This window comes from Enoplosus armatus, chromosome 12 (genome assembly GCF_043641665.1).
Source record: "Enoplosus armatus isolate fEnoArm2 chromosome 12, fEnoArm2.hap1, whole genome shotgun sequence".
In the NCBI taxonomy this organism is placed as follows: Eukaryota; Metazoa; Chordata; class Actinopteri; order Centrarchiformes; family Enoplosidae; genus Enoplosus; species Enoplosus armatus.
The window spans coordinates 20,232,818-20,249,853 of record NC_092191.1 but is presented as its reverse complement, the minus strand read 5'-3'; the positions used below and the strand labels follow the sequence as shown (position 1 = coordinate 20,249,853).

Sequence of the window (17,036 nt, the reverse complement as noted above, 5' to 3'; positions counted from 1 at the left end):
TCCTCCCCATTCATGATCTTTGACTTCTGACTCTTTAGTTAAAAGGGACACTGGCACTGCCAATTTTCATCATTTGTCTTCACCTACCACTTGTCACAAGTGCCCTCAAGCATAAGACTTGTTAGCATTTCTTAATGTAGCCAAAGTGCAAAGCTATCTGCACCAATGGTAAAAGTGTCTGGTGAAAAGAAAAAAAACAAACTAACTAGGATACACAGGGTTGAAGGTTTCTGTATGCCAGATGCCACCAAAAGATGCTAACTGAAGGAAACAGGTGTAAACACTATAAAGCCATAACACAATTCGATAAAGACACCAGGCTGCTCAAATGTTACTCTAGGAGCTAAGTTTCATACAGGAAGAAATTACCGGTGTGCATATATGCACAACAGTGTGCGCAGAGCTGAAGTGCCTGTGGCCAGTGAAGAAGTAACGGACTGCTGTGACAACTGTAACAATGGAAAGAATTGTCAGAATATTTCCTTACAATCTGTCCCTCCTGTTTTGAAAGCAATGTCGCACAGTGAGAATAAAGTTTAGCTTGCTCACTAAATCATTCCCCATTACTGCTTGAGAAGAAACTATAGCACTTCATTTCCCTGATGTGCCGTCCTGAACTCTATGGACCCTCTCAGAATCTGTCCCCGCCTCTGGCTTAGCTGATGCTCATGCGTGCAAAGAGATGGCAAAGGATGTGCCTTACGGAGCTCTATCCATGGGACAAGCTCTGACTGCAATATACCAATAGCACCTCCAGAAGCCCTCTCAACCCACACACACCTTAAAAACCCTCTTGGGAAGGTGCTCCACAAGGTGCTTTGACAACCTAAGGAAGAAAAAAAAAAATAGGGAAAGCACAAAGTGAACTGTACAATGAAGCCATGTGGGCCTAAATAGCAAATCGGGATGAACAAGGGAGGCATGCAGGCAGGTCTACAGGCAGGGTGATGTTGTGAGATCAGGCAGACTTTTAGCACAAAGCAGGAGAGAAAAGACACAAAAGCATTGATATTTGTGCCTCCCCTCCCTGTCAAAACAACCTGTTCAACACAAAAACATGTGCTTGCCAGACAGCGTTATACTGAATATAATCATATGTATTTTCTGTGATGTAAGTAATAACTAAACCAAAGATTAGAATGAATCTTGTATAGCTTGTTACATTTAAATTCCATCCCCCACCAGAAAGAGAGCCATGTCAGTATAGCCTCTAATTGGCTGATGAGGAATTTCTCAAGTTCTGTAATCCTCCTGCAGTGTGTGTACAGGCAATGGAGAAGCCCACCCTATTTGACCTTGAGTGGCGGTTCCCTCTCCAGCCAGCGAACTCGTACTTTCTGTTTATAGTGATACTCCTTGAGGAAGTCCTGCAGGGCAGGGGGAAGCGGCAGAGAGCCTATACCATCGTAAGTGGTCCAGCGGCAGATGGCGGCTCGTGCCAGGTGCTGCAGGCCAAAAGGAAAGGTCCGATGGAGAGGTGCTGTAAGCAGCGGTTCAAAAAACATGCAGGCGCTGGGGTCCTTGTAGTGCTCCAGCAGTCCTGTGACGGTGGAAGAGTGGAAAACACAAGGGTCATGAGCATCAAAGCTGAAGTTGTGGTTCCACTGCTCGATGCGGGCGTGCAGTGAGCGGTTGTAACGGCGGAAGCTAACGGAGAAGAGGTAGTCCTCTTGGGCTGAGTCGCGCAGCAGGAAGGTGCCCTCTGGCCGTCCATCCAGCAACGCCTCAGCCTCGTAGCGGTCCATCACACCCCAGTAGCAGGGCAGAGCTGTGATCTGCAAAAGGTCCGGCACCAGGCAGTGGATGTAGTCTATCTGGGTGTGAACCTTCCAGGGCCCAGGTTGCTGCCGGCTCAGGTGACCTTCCCCAGAGGCGTGCCTCTGCTTGGGCCTCCTGGCCTGCAGACAAAGGGTGGTCGAATCCTCCTCAGAGTCACAGTCCTGGGCTGGTGCAGCAGCCCCCAACACCTGCCCACAGGCCCCTGATGATCCAGCGCCCACTGAGCTGCCGGCTCCTGAGGCCCGGCCTTCCCCAGAGGCCTCTCCCATGCCAGGAGCCATCTTTGGTCCCAGTTTATAGAGAGAGGAGCCCGGCACTGAGGCCTCCAGGGTGTGGATCTGTGCATTAGGTGGTGGGTCCACACCTTCCTCGATGCTAAGTCTGCGGCGCTCACGCAGACGTTCCTCCTCATCCTCAGGAGAGGGGTGGGCTGGGTCAAAGGCATCCAGAAGGGCAGTGGAGGAATGCGGGCTGACCGGTGCTGTGTGTTGCTTGATCAAGTGCCACTTGTGAGCTAGGTCTGAGCCTGGTGGGAAGGGACAGGTCTCCAGCATGAGCTCTGTCAGGTGAATCTTTCGTTTGGAGGTTACAGGGTTCTTAGATGAGCGGGAGCGTCTGCGAGCGGGTAGGGGTAAGCACAGCCCTACTGTATCACTAAGTCGCTGGCGCAAAGACCGAGCATTCAGACTGCGTCCTCCAGATACAGAGTCGCTCATCTCCTGGATGGAGCTGACTCCATAACGTCTGTCCCTACGGTTCCCGCTCCCCCGTAAGCGCCCGGACCGCCTATCTGCCTCCAGAGAGCTCTGCGTTTTGGTGGAACACGAGTGTTTTTTCTTGCCCCCCCACGGAGCATGACGGGAATAGGAGTCCCTCCGGGCCAGTGGAACACCCCCTGATCCCCCCCGCACATCCTCAGTGTCCTTGTCGATAGTGATCTCTACTATCTGAGGGATGTCTGACACACAGTTATGATGGCGGCGTCCTGCTGTTACCATCGGCACTGGCAGGAGGCTCCGTGATGGGCTGGAGGCTCCTGATGCCTGAGCCTCACCTGAGCTGCCACCTTGGCCAAGATCCACCACACAGTGGACGGCATCGGCCTCAACCCTGCTTTCACTGGGAACTGAACTGTTGTTGTGAAAGAGTGTCTGACATTTGTTCTTCAGGTTGCTCCACATGTTGCACACTTTCTTCATCAATAGGAGCCCCTGGGACCTGAAGATAACGGGAGATAAAACTGATTAAGACACAGGTGGAGAAATCTCGCAACAGCAATGGCGCCCACATTTAACACCGAGGTACAGGCTACATAAAGAATGTCCTACATTTAAATTCCCCAGACTACTGTGTATCCAGTAATTAATTAGACATGGTGACAGTATAACGGGGCCAAAGTGTCTGAGAGGTGGGTGAGCTTGAGCAGTTGGAACAGCAGAGTTAGGAGTTGCCAGGCAGACATGCAGGGACACAAGGCCACAGCTATAAATGAACCCAGGATCTGCTCACAGCTGATCTGCTGGTATGTACTGTATTACAGAGCCAGTCTAGACCTGACCAAAAACTTTCCCTGTAACAGCAGCAGACAGGGCACATGTACATGCACATACACACTCACATATGCCGCTGATTTATCGCTCTACAGAATTTGACAGGGATTTGGAAGTTGTAGCACCATACTGCGTTTAAATTATGCAAACTTAACAGCGAGTCACCACAGATAGGTGGTCTGCAAAACCTTGAAGGATCCCATAATGCAGCATTTCCTTCCCTGTTTCACACACACTGTTTCTCGAATGTCTTTCTTTGGGTACATCTTTTGGTGTCAGTGAGACACTTGAATAACTTGCCACTATGTAAAATATCCAAAACCAAATACTTCTGCAAGTTTTTTAGCTCTTTATTTCTAAAAGTGAATTACAACACTGGTTGGACATTTATCACTTGAACAGGTTTTATTCCATTCTTAATCGACGTTGAAGGAAACATGACATATACTGTAAATGATAACATTATCCAACACTGACTTTATCCATGAGTACAAGCTGCATCACACAGTACTTATAAAGAACATGGACTCCAATTATGCAAGTTCTTGTTGAAAATTTCAATCCCTAACCTTGTTAGCATTAATTGCATGTGCTATATTCTAAGATGCCGGCACATAACGGAGGATGTTAGTCCCCCTGTAGCTAGTCTTCCTCCCAATTCTTTTCCTTTCTATTTGCTTGTGGGCTAAAAACGGCGATCCAACTACCAGGCATCATGACGACCTGCGTGCAGAGAGAAGTTTGTCTCTTAGTATACGGTATTGATAAAGACACTATGGATTTGCACAGTCAGCTGTGATAGACAAGGGTTCTGTGATGCACAGGAAACCAGACTGGTCTTCAGCTCATGACTGATTAAGTTGATTTGCTGAGGGAAGTTCCAAGGCCATCACAAACAGACTCTTGACGTCAGTGTCATCCTCCTCATTGACTTGCTTTGTACTCGCACAAGATGACAACGACTCTCCACTTGACAGTCATTAGATGTTTGCGATACATTTGCCCACAAAACAGCCTGCAATAAATTTGTAGCTATGACAAAAAACTCTTATTCACACAGCTAAGCTACATCACCAAATGTGAAATGACTCATTTGCTGTGGTTTATTTCCTAATCTGTGTTCCCTGTGCATCCGCACAATAGGCCTGAGTAAGTGTTGTGCATTGTCTGGTCTGTTGGACGTCTGTCTTCCTTTCATTCTCTTAACGGGTAACACCAGTACAAAAATCCACAGCAACTGACCATATACTCCTAATCTGATCACCACTGGCATGAGACAGAGCTCCAGTGATAAACTAGACATGATGTATAAACAAACTATATCAACACCAAATGCCAATTCAGCAGACTCATAATTGTTAAGAATAATTGTGCATTTAATCGTAGTAACATCTGTACGGTGTAAAACTACATTTAAAAATATGCTGCGTGCGAATTACAATCACTAAACTTGTTTTGAAATGATCATTTCAAAGCTATGTTTAAAACTTCATCTGTTATAAAACAATGACGCCTATGTTACCACTGCAGCTCACACACTCAGAATAATCCTTAGCAAGTTGTTCAGTGCTGCCAGCTGTGGCCAGGAGTTATTTTGCAACTAGATTTGATAACAAAATTATCAACATTTTTGATGCATCTGAATTTGATTTTCATACTTTCTTCTAAAATATGGCCACATTCATAATATCATGATAATTTCTATCAAGTATGAAAAATGTCAGATGAATGTACTTATATTTTAAATGTTCCTAATTCTAGATGGTGAGCATTGCTGATGGTATGCCGAATCTAATCTTCAAGACCTACAACATTTGGCAAAAACGCGTTTGCAATGATGCTATGTCGCCGGAGATCTTTAGTAACAAAACTTGTGAGACCTATATATCAATTGGGTTTATCATTATGTTTCTATTATTGTAGTGTTAAGTAAAATAATGACATTTTCTTGCAATCTTAGCATGCACAATTAAACAATTTAATTTACAATTTAAATACCAAAACACAAAATAATTACGTGAATGACATGATGCAGTCACTCAAGATTGCTATTCCTGTTTCCGCAAATCTTTACACATGTGGCCTTACTGAATTCAAAAGATCTTTATTTCCCTTTTTTATATTAGGGTTATGTTTTTGTTTTTTTTTAAGAATGTCAAAAATCATTGTACACTGTGACCCATAGATGAATAAAAAAAAATTGTGGGATACTGAGCAGTAGCCACTGTGAACTGGCTAGATAAAGCACAACAGGTAAGAGGAGCTGACACCAGTTTGGGTGAACTCAAACCTGCAACACGTCATCAAGGTAAGCAACACCTTTCATTGTGCCATTCATTTATTGTATGGAAAACCACTGGCACTGTGCCCACACCACAGTCTCTGATTATAGTTTCTCACGTTATGGCAAGTACCCACACTGTATGGAACTTTCCGGGAATGCACAAATAATGTTGCACCAAGTGAGTGCCTCTTGAATAAGCTAATCCTTAACTACAGCTGCAACGATTCATCAATGAATCGATTAGTCAATTGAAAGAAAATGAACCGCCAAATATTTTGAAAATGTGAAAAAATGTGCCGTTTTTCTTGGTCTTACATGATAGTAAACAGAATATTTTAGGGTTTTGAACTGTGGTCACACACAACATCCGTTTTCACTGTTACCATTACTTGTAAACTCCTAAATAATCACTCAGACAGTCTGAGTTTACATTTATGTTATTTATAAAACTGTATATAAACCGATACAGACCTTCTGTAGACGGCTCAAGTATCAGCCAGACATGACTGATGCACGATAAATAATGCTTCTTAGTCATTGTAATTATGTGTAATAATATAATTTCATAAACCATTTATAACAATATAACTACAATCTGCTAAACTAAAATTAAAATAGTGCATCTCTACTTACAATACCACACGATGCATATTAACTGCAGTGTTACATCAGTTATTTAAGTATGATTTATGTATGGTGGCTCAATAGCACACAAATCGTCTCGACAATTCCTTCTAAAATCCTTTGGGCTAAAACTTAAACAGGCTATCAAAGGTTTAATCAAAGGAGAAACATTGCTCAAAATGTACTTGAACTATCTGTCCAGCCAATTTGATTTTAGAAAGCAAAACGTGCAAACAACCATCTCTCAAAAGGACAAAGTTTTTGTTGGCGCACAAAATCTTACACAGCCACAACTTCAATTTGCAAGCATTTGTCTTGATTCTGTAGTTGTATGGCCAACATATAAACTAAAACTGCCTGTTCACACCCTGCTGTCTTCCCTCCAAGATGAACTGGAATTGTGAGGCTAATGTTATATCAGCTTCATCTTGAGAAGCTGGATTTTCCATCCGGGTTGGTGTGTTTTATCCCTTAGCTTGCTAAGCCTGCTTCAAAAAAACAAAACAATGAAAAGTTCCAGTGACCAAGACACATGGCTAAAAAAGGGGCCAGACTCTCCAAAACTTTGTTAATTGTGCCTATGTGTGATTAAAACACATATAAAACTGTAGTCTGACTGTTGCCACAATTTCATAACAAACCCATTACGTATAGGCATTAATGGAAGTCCCAAAACTGGAAAAGACATGCTACCCTTATCAGCCACACACATTACAAAAAATAAAACATGTATTTGTTAGTCTGTTCATTTCAGCCATGTTCACTTTGACACATATAGATGGCTTCACTGTAAACTGATAATAAATGGCAAGCATTCAGAAGTTTAACCTGACAGAATGCTGTGCCGTGAAAACAAGCATTTCTGAATTACTACAAATGTGGATGACCACTGAGAACCACAAACTCTTCCAGTGTGTGCCACAATGTTAGTTAGCTAATCTGCCCTGTGTCCTCATTAGCATGGCTCCATTCTTATTAGACATCAAAGCAACTCTTGGAGCTATCCAAAACAGACAGCGCTAATTGTATTCTAGTAATCAGACTTTTAACAGCAAAGCACTAAAAAGGAACAGGCAACCATGTAGTTATAATCAAGTTTAAATCTTACTCTAATCATTTCTAAACAAATATATATATGTCTACAGCAGGACAACCAAAGCTCTGCCATATCGCAGATTTATGCCTAGAATTATCTCTGCTCTGCTAATTCGAGATTGATTATTTCAACAAACAAAATCGTCCAATATAATTCTCTATGACTGTCGCCATTGATAACAATGGCCTCAGCAATAGTGCAACCCAGTCCACAACCATTTAAAGCCGCCCTGAAACAGAACTGGGCTACTTCTGCTCTCTAGCAGCCCAACACACCCATTCTCCTGGGATCATACTGATCTAAGAGAGGGCTGGAGAGAGGACAAGATTAAGGGAGGACGCCTTCTCTGCTCAGACCAGACCGGAGTTAATGAGATATTTGCAGCGTCCTGCATTCTGAAAGATATGTGTGATGGCAGAAAGCCATGCAGGGTCTGTAAATGACTGATAAATCACACTGCTTCTTCCTATCATTTTAATCTGAAGAAATAAAACTTTTAATAGAAAGGCTGATGTGGCAATCCATTCAGGTACCCCCTCCACAAAAAAAAAAAAAGGTGCAGAATTTATTTTTAGCTGAGAATAAACCTTTCAAATAAAAACAGAATATGCACAGTTAAACATGTTCCTGCAACTTGATATTGCATTGTTGTTCAGCAGTGCATCAACACAGTGTTTGCATAATAATTAGTCTGCCATTGTGTAGCTTTGTTGGTAGTTTGCACTGAGTAATTAATTCAAAAACATTCACGTCAGGCAGAAAAATAAGTAACTAACATTAGTCAAGCCAAATTAACTGGGGGGGAAAAAATACCTAAACTTGTATTTTAAGACAAACGCTCTGTAGAGTTCATGCTAACTACCTTAAGTTATACCTATAATACCAAAACTGCCCTCGTTTGAATATGATCTTGTTATACAGATTAACGTGGACAGTAAAGTGTCGTTATACTAACGTCAGCTACCTTGACACATTATAGCTATGTTTTACCACTAATGTCAATAGAAGACACGCAACTATCGAGCTATAACGTTATTATAGCTGGTATATAGAAATGGTTGGAAGGCCTTTAGGTTTTGGAGGCCCCACTTCTCCCTGGTCCCAGCCAAGTTAGCGGACTTGCTAACTATACACCGCTAAATGTGGCTCCAGGCACGAATGTAATGTTAACCAAGATGGCTTGGTGACTACAGTCAGATGTATCATATTTTACAGAAATACAGATTAAACTGCTTGGCAACATATATAGCTTACATGTAGGCTGCTTAGCTAACTAGCGGTCCGGGCTTACGAGATGAAAATGTCAAAAATGCTAACTGTTAGCATTCCCTAGAGTGGGTGTTTCTAGCGTTTTAGTTAGCGTTGGCTAGCCAGGAAGCTAGCGGGGTTAGCGTGTTAGCTTGTGAAAAATCGACACAAAAAATGACACAAATAAACCAAGAGGTGCTGTGTTGCTTCAGGATGCTGAGTAGTCAAATGTGACAAGCTTGACAAGTAATAGGTTGTTTCTAGAAATCATATCTTACCCGTGTGCCTCTTGAAAGCCCTATTCAAAAGCTCTCTTTGTCTGCAAAAAACGGCTATTAAGAGAAGTCAGGCATATATCCCCCTTGCGGACCACGGTGTCGGATGAAAGCACTAAAGGTACTTGGACACTTGATGGTATCATCCCGAATATTTTAAAACGACTTATTTAAATACTGTTCAAAAAAGATTTAAAAAGCTAAATGATTCTTTAAGTGCCGCGAAACCCCGTTCTTCATCATGGTGGGGGTCTTCTTTTTCTGCCGTGGTCGCTGCCGCTTCTAGCAGCCAATATGACAGCGGTCTCAGCAGACAGAGAGCCGGAGAGGCGGACGGTGTTCAGCGTGAGCAGACCGACTGACAGTGAATCAGTCCAATGGAGTAAAAGGAAAAGAGGGCCATTTCCGACGGAGCACGCGGATAGGGAATGCCCCGGAGCTGGCTCCGAGTGATGGGCGTCTAGTGTCACCAATGAACGGGGAGAGGAGGACGAGGCTCTCCACTGGCAGCTACTTGGAAACGTGGAGAGGTGAAGGGATGCTGGTGGCGTTCAGGCCGGGCCGGACTCACCGACTCGCTGATGTCATCCAGGTATGAAGGCCAGCAGCAGGGGCCTCGCATCAGCCTCGCGAGTGAGGGGAACCCCGGAACAAAAGAGGAGCAGTTTTATTTCACAAACATCTTATTCTCTGGAGATTCAAAAGTTGTATAAGAATAATTACGATAATCATTTTACTTTCTCTCTCTCTCTCTCTCCAAAACTCTGTGGCCCCTGAAAGCTCCAGGCTCACTGTTTGTAGTTTTGATTGGGTTGCACCATTGATGCACAATATGCTTCAACCACGGCAAATTCCTTGTAATGTATGTTACTTGGCAATAAATAGTTTCTGATTCTGATTCTGACATGCACAATGTTTCATATTTCCAAAATGATTTGTATTTAATCACATTACCTCACAGCAAACGTGGGGCCAGGTACACACAGTGGGGTTTAGATGGGACCCAGTAGCTAATTGCTTCAGGGCCCCCACCCCCGAGCATGATCATACCTGTAAACTTTCCTGGCAATGTCAAGGAAATTTTAGAATACAGAACAAAGTCATTTATCTTTACACAAAGTAAACAATACATGTATTTATTTGTGGAAATGGCATGATGGTAAAAGCTAGTGTCCCCCTAAATGAAATCTAGTCAAACACTTCACACTTAAGGCCCCAAGTGCTGTAGAATTAGATTTGGCATTATGTAGCCCAGACCAGTGGATATGTGTCATAGCTTGTACCAAAGTAAACCTTAGAACAATCAAAACGTCTCAAAGGAGCATTCATAGTCACTCGCACCCACACATGAGGTCATCTCCTGGAGTCGGCTCATTCACGAGCACATGATGCGAGGCGCAATGGGAAGTGGAAGTGGTGTGAGTAATGTAGTAGTGAGCTGGAGCTATGGTTGAGTTCAGGGGGAAATCACCGGCGGTCCGAAAACGTTAGCTTTTACATCTCCGAGATGCTGATCTAGTTTGTGCTCCTGAAAGGAAATGAAAGACAATTGCATTAGCGCCGATTCTTCTGCCAGTGGTGATTCACACTATTTTACTGGAGATCTCCTACCAGGCCTGTGCTGTGTCATCTGCAAGCAATCCGCAATGAGGACATGATAACTTACTACTGTGTCCCGGGCGAATGAGTGTGATGCACTTGGCTCTGAAAGAGAGAGGTCTGATGAGAATACCATAGTCTCACATCAGCTCTGCTATAAATGATGAAACGTGTCTTTCACTAAACAGAACAAAGTGTCCCAGGCTCCACTCTGGTCGATAATAATAATAAGGAGTGTCTACATTTTTATAATGTTAGACTACTTGCACATAGTTGGTTCTACTAGGATCTCATTTTGAAAGTTTCAGGTGAGGTGTCAATCACTGCTTAAAGTGCTTTAAGTGTATAGTAACCTTTAATTTATTGCAGCAAGCTACTCGTCTGACATCCAAATAAACAAGAATAAATCATCAGTGCTGCGGACAGATAATGTTTTGGGCATGGGTAGTCCCGCAGTGCAGAAATAGATTTGGATGCAGATCAGTCGTGGTTGTATTGAATAGTATTAGAGTTAGTATTTCATTTCTTTGTAAAGGGATTAAGAAAAGTACATGCGGATCATTTTGTGTGGCGTGCAGGTCATATTTCATATTCAAATCATTATTTAACTTACGTCTACGTACCCGTACCTCAAAAGTGTACTTATACAGTACAGCAAATGTTGTGGTGGTCTGGTGGTTCATGTCAAAAGAAATGATGGCAACCGTTTAGCTAATTATGTTGGATTACAGTTGGATCAAGGTATTGTTTGGTCCAAGGTCTCTACATCTCTACATCCCCTAAAACTGAAGGTACAAAATAACTGAATAACTGACAGTTTATTTAACCTTGTAATTACTATTTTAATTCGTATTATCTCATCACCTTTTGCTTTTTAATCTGAACTCATCCTGAATTATTGTAAGAGTGTTGCTCATAGTCAGTTTGCCCATTTGTTTCCCGGCTATGAGAGATAATGCATATATCCAGTCTTTTTAATCAGGGAGGCAGTGTATTGTAATAGTCACTCATTTTGTTGCTCGGTTTGGATATCAGAATTACATTGGTGATATTATTCAGTAGTTACGGTAGAAGATATATTCAGAGGACATTTAAAGAAAGACATTATTCAAATACAAGACGCGTTCACAGATATGTTCTGTTTTGAATGTATTGTATGAATCTTGACGTACAGGATCTAGGAGTTGTTCTTGTAGACAGAGGCAAGGTTGCCATCTTGTGGCAGCAGGGTGGAAACAACGCATCAACAGGCAAATTGCATTTACTGATCACTGGTAAGTGTCTCAAAACCCGTTGTTGTAATTATCATTAATATCTTCATACTGGTCATCAGGTATAATTTTATCCAGTACTGTTGCAGTGTTTTTGTGATCTAAACACTGGGCGATTGTCGTCAGTGATATACAGTTCGCCTACAGAGCCAACAGGTCTGTAGACGACGCCATCAACCTGGCTCTACACTTCATCCTCCAGCACCTGGACTCCGCAGGATCCTATGCCAGGATCCTGTTTGTGGACTTCAGCTCTGCCTTCAACACCATCGTCCCGGCTCTTCTTCAGGACAAGCTCTCCCAGCTGAACGTGCCTGACCCCACCTGCAGGTGGATCACAGATTTCCTGTCTGACAGGAAGCAGCACGTGAAGCTGGGGAAACACGTCTCAGACTCGCGGACGATCAGCACCGGCTCCCCTCAAGGCTGCGTTCTTTCTCCACTACTCTTCTCCCTGTACACCAACAGCTGCACCTCCAGTCACCAGTCCGTCAAGCTCCTGAAGTTCGCGGACGACACCACCCTCATCGGACTCATCTCTGGAGAGGATGAGTCTGCCTACAGGTGGGAGATTGACCACCTGGTGACCTGGTGCAACAGCAACAACCTGGAGCTTAACGCTTCAAAGACAGTGGAGATGGTTGTTGACTTTAGGAAGAGCGCAGCCCCACCCGCCCCCATCACCCTGTGTGACTCTCCAGTGGACACTGTGGAGTCCTTCCGTTTCCTGGGCTCCATCATCAGCCAGGACCTCCGGTGGGAGCTGAACATCAGCTCCCTCATCAAGAAAGCCCAACAGAGGATGTACTTCCTGAGGCAGCTGAGGAAGTTTAACCTGCCACAAAAAATGCTGGTTCACTTCTACACCGCCATCATAGAGTCCATCCTCACCTCCTCCATCACCGTCTGGTACGCTGCTGCCTCCACCAAGGACAGACGCAGACTGCAGCGTATCATCCGCTCTGCAGAGAGGGTGATCGGCTGCAACCTTCCATCTCTTCAGGACCTGTACTCCTCCAGGACCCTGAGGAGAGCAGGGAAGATCGCTGCTGACCCCTCCCACCCCGGACACCATCTGTTCGACCCCCTCCCCTCTGGCAGGAGGCTGCGGTCCATCAGGACCAAAACCTCCCGCCACAAAAACAGTTTCTTCCCCTCTGCAGTCAACCTGACAAACTCTCACTGACACCCCCCCGAACACTACCGCAAGCTATACGTTATATTAACGTACATCACCCCTGTCCCCACTGCGTTACATTAACGCAACCACCCCCTACTGGACACTTTATCTGGACACTTTACTTTACTTTATTCTGGTCACTGCACTGTTGTTATTTATCTTATCTTATTTTTATTTTTATTCTTATTGTTATTTTAGCTTTTATATTCTACTTATTTGTTATCAAAACAATAGCACCTTCAGACCACAGCAAATTCCTTGTAATGTATGTTACTTGGCAATAAACAGTTTCTGATTCTGATTCTGATTCTGATTCTGACAGTAACATATAGGTCCTTTCACAAGTATGTCTGTGCTTTTAAAAGTGTGCCTTTAAAAATCAGTACAGATTGTGAACAACCAGACAATGTTTGTAGAATTGGCAAACACAAGAGTGAGAAAGCAGATCAAGAAAAATGAGTAAGTGTTGAGGACTCAAAAGGACACGGTAGCTTCCAACATTAGCAGGAGAGAGAGAAAAAATGAAATGAACTACAGTCTCCCAACTCTACCCACAGGAAATCACAGTCAGTGCAGCACCTCATGCATTTGGGTTGAAGGCCAGAGGGAAGTCACTGGAGGAAGGCGCATGACAACAGCCTGGAGCCTGGAAAAAAAGCCCCGCAAAAGACTCCAAAAGTACTAAAGATTCTGTGGTCTGATACATCAAAACATGTGTTAGGCCCTGCTTGGCCCTTAATATAGAACAGAAAGCTATATGGTATGTGCAAAATGGGATTTCTGTCGGTGTAAATGACAGCTAAGCTACTTAATTAAAGATTCCTTTGTCAGTTTCCCATTTGTATCCCTACATCTCTCACAGGCGTACAGTGTGTCTGATGGCACAATTAACACCAGGCAAATAATAGACCACAATGACAGCGTCAATGCATTATTAGGTTATTTTGTTATGTTTATGGCTTTTTATGATTGTCCCAATTTATTTTTTATAGATTTTCCCTTCCAGTAGAAGTACCTTTTAAATAAGCAAATATAGTACATGCATGAGCAGAATTTACTGGATTTACTTTATTTAGTCGTGGCAGCATTGTGACGGTCAGCACACCAGCCCTTAATGGTGCCTTCACGGTCATGCCTCTCAAGATAAAATCATGAAAACTTGGTCTCCTTTTTAAGTGTGATGAATGTACTGTACATGCACCCAGACGTGATGTGCGTAGACACCAGATCCCCTTTGAAGCACAAGACAGTCAGCAGGGCGAGGTTTGATCTCGTGCTGAATAGGATGCATAATCTGAATTTGATGCACTGGCTTTCACCACCTGAGGCTAAAGACTGGACAGCCAAGTAACACGCAGTCACATCAAGCAAGTAAAGTCGACATTAATTATCAGGTAAGCTTGTCCCGGTCCGGTGAGCCTACTTTCTCCAGTGTTGCTCCAGTGAGTCTTTATTGATTCCAGTACCACAAATCTCAACATTACAGCATACAGTGTAGCTTGTAATATCGAATGTTTCTGATCAACCTCTAGATTGTGGATTGCTTTGTCATTGTTCTACAGTCAGCTTAATCTAATTTTTTAAATTCAAAGGCTGGTTTAGCCATTTTCTTTTCATTTACATGCTAAATATATGACATTCTGACATGAAGTCACACGCTTAAAGTTTAGAGTTAGAGTTCAGAAATGCCAGATATACGCATGGAATACTTTTTGCAGTAAGTGATTCGGTTAATCAGTTTAAGAGGGAGGCAATAGGAGGGTTACACAATTCTTTGGACACACTTATTTCATTTATTCATTCATTTCTACGCTGAGAAGTGAGGGACCTAAACATCAAAAAGGAAAGAAAGTTGTTAGAGAAAGAAAAAATGAGAAACTTCTTTGAAAAGTGAGTAACTGAATGTTTCTCGTCCACGGCACACGAAGTCTCAGGTATGGTTGAAAGCAAAGCAAATGTTTTGACCAGAAAACAAAACTACATACACGCATAAGATGAACGGGAACACAGCAGTCATCAGTGCGGGCCGCCATGCAAGCAGCCACGGCTTTGAATGGACTGATAGCCACGGTGTGTTTTATGAGGAGATACTGGAATCAATATGCTGGACCAATGTGTACAACCTCACCACCACGGGATGCTGGCGGATTCCCTTTGAGTGTTGTCGTCTGGTTCAGTGTGACCGCACTGACACACACAGTGCTGTAACGACTGGGACTGGTGTTATCGCTTATTGGAGGCTAATGTTAATTATATGACATTATCCTGTGAGGTGTTTCCAACACTGTCCAGTGAGGACAGACTAAATATTAGAAACACCTCTCAGTATAATACAAAACAGCTGTCGTTACTTTACCAATCAAGTTATGTGTGTTTAGTTCAGTCATTTATGTTTCCTGTTTTATTTTGTTACTTTACTCTCCTCTCAGGCAGTTTCACCTGCCCCTCATTGTCCCCACCTTACTTCTGGTTCAACATTAATGCATGAGTAATAACAATATAACAATGTACTATATGAAAGAAAGAAAGAGAGAAAGAAAATCTTAGGTGTACTATATACACTCACAGGGGCCATTTCTCTGCATTGAGTAATTTTACTTTTGATACTTGAAGTACATTCCCTTATTATTTTTTTTACAGCGTGGTATTGGTACTTTTACTTAAGAAAACAATTTGAATACTTCCTCCAGCAGTTTATGTGATATCATGCCTAATTTATTGGTTTATTTGGTCAAATGAACCAGAAAACAAAGACTTTCCCAGCATTGGGATGATCTGTGTGCATAGGTCTCTCATACAGCTCCTCTAGTGTGTGTATAAGACATATAAGACATGCATGTAATAGTGACTGGGGTTGATTATTTACACTGTCACAGGATCAGTTGGTGCTTGGCATCATTTGTAATGGTGTTTTTCATGTTGATTAGATGCCTCTGTGGGGGAGCTGCAGGGTTATTGTCACTATCCAAGCTCTTTGTCGGCCTGAACAGTTGGACTGGGACAGTCTCAGGGATGTATGAGCATCTTGATTTAAACACAGATAAAGTGTGCAATGCTGCTGCATTTGGCCTGCCCAATAAACGCAGGTAGGTCAGGTATTACAGGATTTTCTCTTCAAACACAGTTTCTCAGGGGGGCGGGGGAGCTCGGAGAGAACACTGAGCGGGAGGGGCTTTTAAGCACACCGTTACGCGCAGCCAAAGCCATGCAGTTCTTTACTAAGGGCCACCGGGAGACGACCCAAGGTGAGTGTGCATGGAGGATACATATTTTTGCATGACAAAAATGCAGACATGTCCTAATGTCCTATTAATGTTGTTTTTGTAAAAGCGAGTTGAGGACGTGTGTCACATGTTTATCCTGATTTGCTCCAACAAGCGAGAAGCTATAACTGTCATTTCATCTTTGTTTCGTTGTCAGGCTCACATAGCATACCTCCCCAACAAGAGAGTGGTTGGTCTGTTGACAATAGACATACATACACACACACACCCAAAACAAAACACAAAAACCCACTTTAATTTTCTTCTACTCTGACAGGATTGTTGAGATCTTCAGCAGGAGGCTTCAAGGTAAAATCCGTGTGATTCCAGTCTTCTATGTCAGTCTTTCCTGACTTTAAAAAACAACAACAACAACAACAAAAAGAAAACATGCAACACTCTAGGATCTCATGTGTGCTGTAGCTAATTAGCTCTGTAAGACATTTGAAGTCTCGGATACAAGGAATTCATCTAAAACGGCACTGGAATATGAAGTCTGTTAATATGACGTAATGGATAGAACGTGCTTCAGGAACACTTCGCAATGTAACTATAAAGAGTTATCTTAAAAATTGACATGAAAGGAGGTTATTTTTCCTTTATTCTTAATTGAAACATAATCTTTCTGTTATTCCAGAATATGAATATACATTTTTACAGACAATATGTTGCTAAACTGGATGTTTGAATTAAACTGTGAAACAAGGGCATTAACCCCCAATAGTAACAGTGTATGTCCAATAGTGGACATACCTCTCCTATGGGAAACTATACAGCAGAGTAAGAGTTGTGTGCCTGTTGAAGTGCTCTCATATCAGAGTAAAACGCAGTAAGGCGAGGGATATTCTATCCCAAAAAGTAGCCAGC

The 17,036-nt window shown here is 42.9% G+C and overlaps 1 protein-coding gene across 2 annotated transcripts; it reads right to left on the bottom strand.

Moving 5' to 3' along the window:
* Positions 1–1,286: 1,286 nt before the first annotated feature.
* Positions 1,287–2,978, bottom strand: socs5b (suppressor of cytokine signaling 5b). 2 transcript variants are annotated; one of them, XM_070916036.1, is made up of 2 exons: positions 2,001–2,978; positions 1,287–1,940 (listed from the first exon to the last, which is right to left on the bottom strand). In XM_070916036.1, the coding sequence occupies exons 1-2, from the start codon at positions 2,976–2,978 to the stop codon at positions 1,287–1,289; spliced, it is 1,632 nt and encodes a 543-aa protein (XP_070772137.1). The 2 variants fall into 2 exon arrangements, with proteins under 2 accessions (XP_070772137.1, XP_070772136.1); XM_070916035.1 differs by having other exon boundaries at positions 1,287–2,978.
* Between the last annotated feature and the right edge of the window lie 14,058 nt (positions 2,979–17,036).

What these genes read in the sequence shown, in the direction of transcription:
- socs5b (XM_070916035.1), bottom strand. Translation starts at nt 2,978, where the DNA reads ATGAAGAAAGTGTGCAACATGTGGAGCAACCTGAAGAACAAATGTCAG.